Below are 12,023 nucleotides of genomic sequence, written 5' to 3' on the forward strand. Positions count from 1 at the left end.
AACTAACTTATCTGCTTAAAAGTCACTCACGAGGTTTGGTCTTTTTGCCATTTTTTTCCATTTATGAATTTTGTTGTGTACCTTCTTAGGCTAGACTTCTAGTTAGGACTAAAGTTCATTCAGTAAAAATAAGCATGATTCATTGTTTTCATGTTACAGTTATTGTTGTAAGTGAATAACTACATGAAAGAGATAACAAATATTTATTTATATGCTGTTTTAAATGCTAAAATCCTGAGTTTCTGAAATAGACTATAATTCAACCTTTTTCAGTGCTCCCCTCCAGCTCCGAGAATTGGTAAACTGTCGCTGGGCAGAAGAGGTTACCCAACAGCTTGACACTCTTCAGCTTTGCAGTCTCACCAAACACGAAGAAAATGAAAAGGACAAGTATGTAAAACCATTTGGGGGGAAAGTTTTGTTTTTGTTTTATTATTAGCTTAATTATTAATAAACATGAACATTTCAGTATTCAAGGAATAACAAAGAGGATTGCATATGAGTTCTCTGTTAAGTACAGGTTTTTAAGTATGTTGAATTTTCTATTTTGGTGACAAAATTGCCCGGTTTGTATTGCCTTCTGAGATTTTTGGTTTTTGTATATACTTTAAAATATTTTATTGATATTCTTTTTTTTAAATCTATCACTACCCATTTGTGTTACCTGCATTTTTGCAAATAAATATCAAAACAATTCATATTGTCAGTGTCTGAAGGATATTTCTCATTCTGTACTTCTAGTTCATCACTATTCTGCCAAGAGGTCACTAGCATGTTTAATCATCAGCCTTCTGAAGTCATGATTGCTTACTGTAGTGATCAGAAAATAAACCATTTTCAATTGTTGTAGTGACAGGAAACTCCCAAAAGTTTATTTTTAATCCTATTTTGTTAAAGTGATTCTTAGATTATATTACCAAGTGTCTAATCTTTTTAAAGACTACTCTGTTAACTATATTTGTTAGTTGTTAATTTTGACCTATTCCCACTCTTAGTACAAATGTTGGTAATATCACAGCACTTTAATTTGGGGGGACTGTGTATTTGTGTAGAGAGGTAGCATGGTGAATGGCTAGAGGATTGGTCTTAGATTCAGACTGAGCTAGGTTTGAGTTCCATTTCTGACACATACTCCAGGGCAGTTCTCTGTAGAGCATCTAAGGTATAGCGCAGGGATAGATCTGCACTGGTAAAGAGAGTTTCCAGACTGGCAGTTCCCTGGTGCTACTTTGAGAAATATTGATGGCCAGGACAGTATTTGTAATCTTTTCATTTTTCAGATGGAGACCCTTCAGCATGGACACGTTACAGGAGATTGGGTGTGTTTTTGTTTTTGCTTGCAAGGGAGTCCAGGAAAGTTAAAGAACTTGGGTCTCTTGACTCTTGGAAATTCGTCTTTAAAGCTTTTACAAATTCGTGAATTCTTGTATAATACTAATCACAGCTAACATTTCTATAGTGCTTTAAGGTTTGTAAAATACTTTACATGTTTGATCTTATTTGGCCTTGTGAGAAAGGTGTTTTTGTTATCCTCATTTTATAGAAGAGGAAACTGAGGTTGAGAAGTATCTGAGATAGGATTCAAACTCAGGCCTTTCTGGAAGAGTGAAATAAATTGCAGCTGTTAGTTATTGGGATGTCTGCTTTACGAATGTTTGTAGGATCACCATTTTAGAGCTGAAAGAGTCTTCAGAAATTATATTGTCAAATTTCTTTCTGCCCTCTTGGAAGGTGGCAGTATTGAATTATTTCCAAAAATATTGTCTGAACTGGAGTAATAAGAATTTTCATAGATAAAGAAAGGCTCAGGGTAAAAATTAGAATGGGAGCAAGTTATTTAAATCTCTAGTGCAAGTTTCCTTAACTGTAAAATCAAGATCTTCAAAGTCCTTCCCTTTTCTAAGATTCTGCTGTATCATATACCAGTCTGGAGTGATGTCACTTCTTAATAGTGTTATCTTGTCCTGACTGCTCACTGTAAGTGTCTTCTAAAAGGAATGAGTGAAATGGCCCAGTTTTTTAATGTTTCTTCTCTGTAGGCAACTAAGAAATGTCATTGAATTTTGTATATTTTGAGAGAAATTCTATACAATTTGAAGATACAGCTCATACCATCAAATAATTCATTTGCTATTCAGACTAAGGAATCAAATATATAGAAACATGCTTACTCATAGGTTCACTCAATGTTCAGTGCCTTGCTAAGTGTAATGTTTGTCCTAAAATTAGAACAGTGTCTTTTTCAGAGAGAGAAAAAGAGAGAGAGAGAGAGAAAATAGAATTGCTTTGTGCATTTCCCTCGATGATGCAGCATTGTATCAAAGCAGTTAGCCACATTTAGGTCGATTACTATGTGTGCCAGCCTTTTTACAAACAATATTTACATGCAGACTACATATATGCACATACATACACACTGACACATAATTGAGCTTGTAACCTGTCTAGGACTTAGAAATCCTAAAGCGAAATTTGTCTAAAGGAACCAGGTAAGTCAGTGGAAGAGATTAGGTACACAGTATGTAGTAGTAAATGACTATAGTAATCTAGTGCTGGTAAACCCAAAGTTCATTATTTGACAAAAATTGCTGGGAAAACTGGAAAGCAGTTTGGCAGAGATTAGGCATACCAACATAAATGGGTTTAGACATGATTTAGACATGAAGGGTGATAACAAATAAATTAGGAAAGCATGGAGAAATTTACTTGTCAGATCTATGGATTAGGAAAGAGTTTATGACTGAACGAGATAGAGGGGATCATAGGAAGTAAAATGGACCATTTTGATTACAGGAAAGTAAAAACTTCTGCACAAACAGAACCAATGTGGCCAAAATTAGAAAGAAAGCAGAAAACTGGGGAACTTTTTTTTGTAGCAAGTTTCTCTTATAAAAGCCTCATTTTTTCCTCATTTCTTAAATATATGGGGAACTGAGCCAAATTTATAAAAATAAGATTTGTTCTTCAATTGACAAGTGATCAAAGTATATAACATGTGGTTTTCAGAAGAAGAAAAAGCTATCAATAGTCATGAAAAAATGCTCTAAATACTGATTAGAGAAATGCAAATTAAAAGAACTCTAAGGTACCACTCATACCTATTAGATTGACTAACATGACAGAAAAGGAAAATAGCAAATACTGGAGGGGATGTGGAAGAATAGATACACCAATATACACTGTTGGTGGAGTAGTGGACTGCTTCAACCGTTCTGGAGGACAATTGGGAACTATGCTTAAAGGGCTATAAAACTACATACCTTTTGACCCAGCAGAGAGATCAGAGAAAAAAAGAAAAGGACCTATATGTACAAATGTTTATTGTAGCTCTTTTTGTGGTGGCAAAGAATTGGAATTGAGGGGATACCCATCAGTTGGGGAATGACTGAACAAGTTGTGGTATATGATTGTGATGGAATATTATTGTGCTATAAAAAATGATGAGGGGGATTTTTTTAGAAAAATCTGGTAGGACTTACGAACCAATGCAAAGTAAAATGTGCAGAACCAAGAGAACATTGTACTTAGTAACAGAAATATTTTAATAAAAATCAGCTGTGAAAGACAGCTACCCTGATCAATAGATTGGTGATCCAAGACAGTTCCAAAGGACTCATGATTAAAATTGCTCTCCACCCATAGAACTGATTTGAGTGAAGATTAAAGCATACTTTTTTTACTTAGTTTATTTTTCTTGTTTTTTGGGGGGAGGGGCAACCTCGCTAATACAGAAGTATATTTTGCTTGACTTCACATGTACAATTGATATATTGTTTGCCTCCTCAATAGGTAGAGGAAGGACTTGGAGGGGAGAGAAAGAACTTTTGGAACTCAAATTTAAAAAAAGAACGTTAAAAATTTTTATAAAGGTACAGCAAAACAAATAAAAAATAAAGTGACCAGGTGATCTGAAGGTTCCATGTTGGGAAATATTCCAAACTTGGTATGTGATATCATAGATGTTGTCCACATCGAAGAATGAATAAAAGTCATTGACAGATTATTATTCTTCCTCAGCATCATCAACTGCTGGTTATGAGGTGTTTGTCTTCGTGATCCTGTTAGAGAAGCAGGCATATGGTTTTTAAAAGGCTAATTTAGATGATTAGCAAAAATTTATAGTTTTAAAAATGAGTTTTTTAGCGAACTTAATCAAAGCTATAGAAGTAGATCCAAAGCAGGACTTTTATGCTATATTCCTTGAGATGTGCCTTAAAAATGTCTGACTTTTGGAGAAAAATCTTATTAATTCTTAACTACATATTTCTCTTTTCCATTAAAAAAATTAGATGTGAAAATCACCACGAAAAGCTTAGTGTGTTCTGCTGGACTTGTAAGAAATGTATCTGCCATCAGTGTGCGCTTTGGGGAGGAATGGTGAGTAGAATTTTCAAGTATATTATTTTTCTTGTGTGTGTGTTTATGTATTGTTTGTCTCTCATTTAGTTGATAAACTTTTTGACCCAGTACCATATATTACTAAGCACTTTCTAGTGGGCACTCACTGGAGAATCATAGACTAGTAGAACAGAGAATTGTCTTAGAGATCATGTAGTCCAAACCATTCATTTTGTAGTTAGTGTTTCCCACATTTGCTAGAGCAACCTCAGCTCTGTTATGAGAAGTGTTGGGGGAAAAGCACTAGACTTGGAATCCGAGACCCCAAGCCTTTGCCTTGAAACTACTTGAATGACCTTCTGCAAAATAATTTTCATTGTTTGAGACTGTGTTCTGTCTGGGCACTAAAAGGTTAAGTGATTTGACCATGGTTACATAAACATCTAAAGGTTAAGCGATTTGACCATGGTTACATAAACTAATATGTGTCAGAGGTAGAATTTGATCCCATATCTTATCCTGAGGTCAGGTTCTGTGTATTATGTCAAGCTGCTTCTTGTAGATATCGCATTTCTGGATATAGTGCCTTCCTATCTATGAGAGTGAGAGAGTATGTGTGTGTGTGTTTGAGTATCTGATTTTTTTGGAAAGCTTATTTGACCATAGTAATTGTATTCCATTAAAGACTTAAATTTTAGGAAGACCAAGTAATGTTATGTTCCATGAGACCTTCCTGTAATTTAAATATTAATGTGCTGAACTAGGAAAATTCAAGTTCCTCCAACTTGGTACTTAAGTATGCCACCATCCTTTCCTATATTTTCTCGATTGGAAACATTAAATCTCACTTTCTACAATTTCCTCTTAAAGTTTGTGACTAAGTGTGTTCACTAAAGCAGACTGTTCCTGTTATTTTTCTTCTCAGTAGAATGTCAGACAAGCTCATTGTAACAAATCTAATCATTCCAATTTCTAATTAAGAGCTAGAATTTGATAAGAAGTTGTTTTGAATTTTAACTAAAAAACTGGTTGTGTGAGTATAAGTGGATGATTTTTATAGACCTGCCCTCCTTTTTTAACAGGTAAAAGTAACACTCTAAATTGATTATAAATTTGAATGAATACTCGATTTCCAAAAGGTATTTTGGTAAAATCCAGGCCTGCTGAACAGTCATTCATACAGGAGCCTTGATGCAGATAAGGTGAATTTTTAAGAAAATTCTACCAGCTTTAATAACATTAAAGAAATCTACAAGGCTAAAATTTAATTTTGAGTATGTTCTTTCTTATGTCCAGAGGATGATCTTGCAGAACCTAAAATGGTCTAAAGATACTTTTCTTATTTGATTTAAATAGCATGGTGGACACACTTTTAAGCCTTTGGCGGAAATTTATGAGCAACATGTCACTAAAGTGAATGAAGAGGTAGCAAAACTTCGTCGACGACTCATGGAATTAATAAGCTTGGTTCAAGAAGTGGTAAGGATAGCCCTAAAAAGTCTTTACATTCATTTATCTTCCACTTAGCGGCCAAAGTGATAGGACTTTCCGTGTCATTCCTTTGTTTGATAAAACCCTTGGCTCCCTATTACCTCTAAGATGAAATATGCACTCTCTTGTTTGGCATAAGCCCTTCACAGTTTGGCTTCGGTTTACTTTTCCAGCCTTATTATGCTTTATTCTACTTCATGTACTCTCTGGTACAGGCAAACACCATATGGTCCTGCAGAGCTACAGTTATAGTCCTCATTTATTTACACTTTCTTATTATACCTATATTTCATCTCCCATCTCCATTCCTTTGCACAGGCTATCCTTCATTCCTATAATGTACTTCCTCCTTATGCCTTTTAGAATCTCTTGTTTACTTAAGAGCCCAAGCCCTACCTTTTATGTGACACCTTTCCAGATCTCCTTCTGTTATTGTTAGTCCCTTTTTCCCCAAATCACCTTGTATTTATTTTCTATGGGGAAATGAATAGAATGTAAGCTTTTTGTAAGGTAGCGGCTATATAATTTTTTTTTTATCTTTGAATTCTGAGTGTGTAGAATAATGTGTTATATATAGGTGCTTAATAAAGGCTGATTTGATTGTTAAATTCTTATTCATCTTTACATTCCAGGTGTCTTCACATACAAATTAAATTTCTATGGACTGAAATTTTAAAGGACTTGAAGATGCACATTATAATCTATAAATATTTCTTATTTTATGAACTCTTTAGTTTTATAGAAATACAAAGAGGCAGCAATTGTATTGAAATCTCTAGCCTCTGTCCTTCCATATGAACAATTGTTTTTTCTTCTGCTAGTCTAGTAAGTGGGAAGTGGTGATTGAACCTTTCAGAATTCAGATAATTAGTTGTTGATTCCCATAGCTACCCCTCACCTCTTTTCTTCCACAGCTGTTGAGGGAATAGCTGATTTTGTGGTAAGGAGATATATTTTGGCTCTTCTGAGTTAGAACATAATACTTTAAAAAGTACTATACTTTATGCACTGAATCTAGTTAATTGGTGCAGTGGATAGAGTACTGGGCCTGGAGTCAGGAAGATCTTAAGTTCAAATATGATCTTAGATACTTGCTAGCTGTGTATTGGTGAATGAGTCACTTAATCGCTATTTGCCTTAGTTTCTTCACCTGTAGAATGAACATGATAACAGCACCAGCTTGAAGAGTTGTTGTGAGGATCAAATGCAATAATGTTTACAAAGCAATTTAGCACAATGCTTGGCAAATAATAGATGCTATATAAATGCTAATTTTCCCCTTCCATTCTTCCCTGTTCCCCCAAAAAATCCCTACTCTGATCAGTCAACAAGCATTTATTAAGCATGTTCTATGTGTGGGAGATACAGAGTTAGAAATGAAATTTCTCATCTGGCATAAAGGTAACCCTAGATTCTCAAAAGATAGGCAGGTATTACTAAGTTGAAAGACTCAATATGGCACTTTTTAATTTTTAACTTTTAATTTATGAAATAAAACAAACATTTCCATAACAATACAATAAAAAAAACATTGCACATGAAACTGCAAATCAACTCTTAACAGGATTTTGCTGAGTCAGTTTCTAACCTGAGAGTGACAAAACAGTAGGCCAGAGACAAAGTGCCAGTAATCAGGTAATCTTTTAATTAATTAGTTTCATTATGAGGAACTGATTTTCTGATCAGAATTTCACCTTGTTGAAGTGAAGACAGATTATATACATAAATCACAAGTGGGAAGGGAGGGGGAAAGGTGGATTACAAACAATTGTTCCCAGGGCCAGAGTGGTTTCCCACAACAAATCCACAAATGGAAGACAATACAACAATTCTGGAGTCCTGTGGGAGCAATACTGCTCAAGTCCTTGGGGGTCTTTACTTAGTGGGTTACAGGATCCAGAGTTCTGTGACAGGAACAGATTCTACAGTCTTTGATTCACTTTACTTTAAGTATGCAGGCAGAAGGATGCCCGTGATTGTGAGTCTTGTCAAACTTTGATTGATCAGTTCGAGCTGCATTGTGAGTTTGACTCACAAGTTGGAAAAGGCAATTCTGAAAAATCTATTAGTATGTTCATTATACATATCATATCTGTTATTATTAAAGTCATAATTCCCTCCATACTATTGTGTACAACTTGCTATTCCTTTCAAATATACAACAAAATTATCATGTAAATTTCTTTTTTTTTCTTTCCTACCCCCACCCCCTGCCCTAGAGATGGCTACCATTAGACACAAATAGGGGTGTGTGTGTGTATGTATGTGTGTGTGTATATATATATATATATATATATATACACACACACACACACGTATGTGCATACATATATGTGAAATTATTCCATACATACTTGTATATATCAGCTCTTTCTCTGAAGGCAGATAGAGTCTTTATACGTCCTTTATAATTAATTTAGATATTTATATTACAATAACTCACTCGCTCAAAATTGTTCTTAAAACAATATTGCAGTTACTGTATGCAATGTTCTTTTGGTTCTACTCATTTCACTCTTTATTATTTTGTGCAAGTCTTTCCATGTTTTTTTCCCTTAATAGAATTTTATTTTTTCCCCCAATTACATGTAAAGATAGTTTTCAATTTTCGTTTTTGTAAAATTTTGAGTTCCAAATTTTTCTCCCTGACTCCCTAAGACAGCAAGCAATCTGATATAGGTTATACATGTACAATCATATATTTCCTCATTATTCATGTTATGAAAGCAGAATCAGAACAAAAGGGAAAAACCACGAGAAAGGAAAAACAGTAAACAAAAAAGTGAAGATAGTATGCTTTCATCTGCATTTCAGACTCCATAGTTCTTTCTATGGTTATGGTTAGCATTTTCCATCACAAGTGTTTTGGAAATGTCTTAGATCATTGTATTGTTGAGAAGAGCTAAGTCTATAGTTACAGTTAATCATCACATACTATTGCTCTTGCTATGTATAGTGTTTTGGTACACTTCACTCAGCATCAGTTCATGTAAGTCTTTCCAGGTTTTTCTAAAACCTGCTTGCTCATCATTTCTTATAGAACAATAGTATTCCGTTACATTCATATACCACAGCTTGTTCAGCCATTCCCCAATTGATGGGCCTCCCCTCAATTTCCAGTTCATTGTCACTACAAAAAGTGCTGCTAAAAATACTTTTGTACATGTGGGTCCTTTTTCCTTTTTTATGATCTCTTTGGGATTCAGACCTAGTAGTGGTATTCCTGAATCAAAGGGTATGCACAGGTTTATAGTCCTTTGAGCCTAGTTCCACATTGCTCTCCAGAATGGTTGGATCAGTTCACAACTCCGCTATGTTCCAGTTTTCACGTATCTTCTCCAACATTTATCGTTTTCCTTTTCTGTCATATTAGCCAATCGGATAGGTGTGAGGTTACCTCAGAGTTGTTTTAATTTGCATTTCTCTAATCAATAGTGATTTAGAACATTCTTTCATATGATTATAGATAGCCTTAATTTTTTTGTCTGAAAACTGCCTATTTATAGTCTTTGACCATTTATTAATTGGGGAATTACTTATATTCTTATAAATTTGACTCAGTTCTCTATATAGTTTAGAAATGAGTCCTTTATCAGAAATACTGGCTATAAAAATTGTTTCCCAGCTTTCTGCTTTCCTTCTAATCTTGGTTGCATTGTTTTTGTTTGTATAAAACCTTTTTAATTTAATGTTGTCAAAATTTATCCATTTTGCATTTCATAATGTTCTCTATCTCTTGTTTGTTCATAAATTCTTCCCTTTTCCCTAGATCTGACAGGTAAACTATTCCCTGCTCTCCAAATTTGCTTATGGTATTACCCCTTATGTCTAAATCATGTACCCATTTCAATCTTATCTTGGTATATGGTGTGAGATACTGGTCTATACTATATTTTTGTCAAATAGTTCTTATCCCAGAAGCTGGAGTCTCTGGGTTTATCAAACTTTAGATTACTGTAGTCATTTACTACTGTGTCTTTTAACCTAACCTATTCCATTGATCTACCACTCTATCTCTTAGCTAGTACTGAATAGTTTTGATGATTGCTGCCTTATTATATAGTTTTAGATCCAGTATGGCTAGGTCATCTTCCTTTGCATTTTTTTCATTAATTCCTTTGATATTCTTGACCTTTTGTTCTTTCAGATGAATTGTGTTATTAGTTTTTCTAGCTCTTTGAAATAATTTTTTGTTAGTTTGATTGTTAAGGCACTAAATAAGTAAATTAATTTAGGTAGACTTGTCATTTTTATTATATTAGCTCAGCCTACCCACAAGCAGTTGATATTTTTCCAGTTGTTTAGATCTGACTTTATTTATGTGAAAAGTGTTTTATAATTGTGTTCGTCTAGTTCTTGAATTTGTCTTCGTAGGTCGACTTCCAAATATTTTATATTTTCTGTAGTTATTTTAAATAGAATTTCTCTGTATGTTGCCGCTGGGCTTTGTTGGTAGTATGTAGAAATGCTGATGATTTATGTGGGTTTATTTTATATCCTGCAACTTTGCTAGAGTTACTGTTTCAAGTAGTTTTTTAGTTGATTTAGTATGATACCATCATATCATCTGCATAGAGCGATAGTTTTATTTCCTCATTGCCTCTTCTGATTCCTTCGATTTCTTTTTCTTTGCTTATTGCTAAAGTTAACATTCTAGAACAATATTGAATAGTAGTGGTGATAATGGGCATCCTTGTTTGACCCGTGATCTTATTAGGAATGCTTCTAGCTTATCCCCATTACAGATAATGCTTGCTGATGAATTTAGATAGATACTGCTTATCATTCAAGGAAAACTCCACATACTCTTATACTCTCTAGTGTTTTTAATAGGAATGGGTGCTGTATTTTGTTAGAAGCCTTTTCAGCATCTATTGAGATGATCATATGATTTCTGTTAGTTTTGTTATTGATATGGTTGGTTATGCTGATAGTTTTCCTAATATTGAATTAACCCTGCGTTCTTGGTACAAATCCCATCTGATCATAGCATATTCCTCATGATAAATTGCTATAATCTCTTTGTTAATACTTTAAAATTTTTGCATCAGTATTCATTAGGGAAATTCATCTGTAATTTTCTTTCTCTGTTTTGGCTCTTCCTGGGTTTAGGTATCAACATCATATTTGTGTCATAAAAGGAATTTGCTAGGACTCCTTCCTCATCTATTTTTCCAAATAGTATATAGTATTAGAATGAATTGTTCTTTAAATGTTCACTTGTAAATCCGTTTGGCCCTGGAGATTTTTTCTCAGGGAGTTCATTGATGGCTTGTTCAATTTCTTTTTCTAACATGGGGCTAAGTATTTTATGTCGTCTTCTGTTAATCTGGGCAGTTTATGTTTATGTAAATATTCATCCATTTCACTTAGATTGTCAAATTTATTGGCCTACAGTTGTGTAAAATAGGTCCTAATTATTGCTTTAATTCTTCTTCATTGCTGGTGAATTTACCCTTTTGATTTTTGATATGGGTACTTTGGTTTTCTTCTTATTTTCATTCAAATTAACCAAAGGTTTATCTATTTTATGATTTTTTTTCCCGTAAAGCCAGCTCTTAGTTTTATTCATTAGTTCAAAAGTTTTCTTACTCTCAATTTTATTAATCTCTCCTCTGATTTTCAGAATTTCTAATTTGGTATTTAATTGGAGATTTTTAATTTGTTTTTTTCCCCTACATTTTTTAGTTGCATGCCCAGTTTATTGATCTCCTCTTCCTCTGTTTTATCTGTGTAAGCATTTGGAGAGATAAAATTGTCCCTAAGAACTGCTTTGGCTGCAGTTTTGGTATGTTGCCTCATTATTCTTATTCTCTTTGGTAATATTATTGATTATTTCTGTGATTTGTTATTTGATCCACTCATTCTCTAAGATTATATTGTTTTAGGGGGCAGCTAGGTGGCTCAGTGGATAGTGCATTGGCCCTGAAGTCAGGAGGACCTGAGTTCAAATTTGGCCTTAGACCAAACACTTGACACTTACTAGCTGTCTGACCCTGGGCAAGTCACTTAACCCCAATTGCCTAAAAATTTAAAAAAAAAAAAGATTAAATTGTTTAGTTTCCAATTAGTTTTTAGCCTATCTTTTTTTGGCCTTTTATTACATATAATTTTTATTGCATCATGATCTGAAAAGGATGCATTTAATATTTTTCCCTTTCCACATTTGATTGTGTGGTTTTTATGCACTAATA

At 33.9% G+C, this 12,023-nt stretch overlaps 1 protein-coding gene across 1 annotated transcript in view; it reads left to right on the forward strand.

Annotated features, from left to right (window-relative positions):
• The window catches only part of TRIM37 (tripartite motif containing 37), a 111,920-nt gene that overhangs the window by 9,888 nt on the left and 90,009 nt on the right, over positions 1–12,023 (forward strand). Inside the window, 3 exon segments of the mRNA XM_027870376.1 lie at positions 274–390; positions 4,290–4,377; positions 5,695–5,817. Coding sequence (XP_027726177.1) covers positions 274–390; positions 4,290–4,377; positions 5,695–5,817 — 328 coding nt within the window.

Source organism: Vombatus ursinus, unplaced genomic scaffold (genome assembly GCF_900497805.2).
Source record: "Vombatus ursinus unplaced genomic scaffold, bare-nosed wombat genome assembly UNPS02014797.1, whole genome shotgun sequence".
In the NCBI taxonomy this organism is placed as follows: Eukaryota; Metazoa; Chordata; class Mammalia; order Diprotodontia; family Vombatidae; genus Vombatus; species Vombatus ursinus.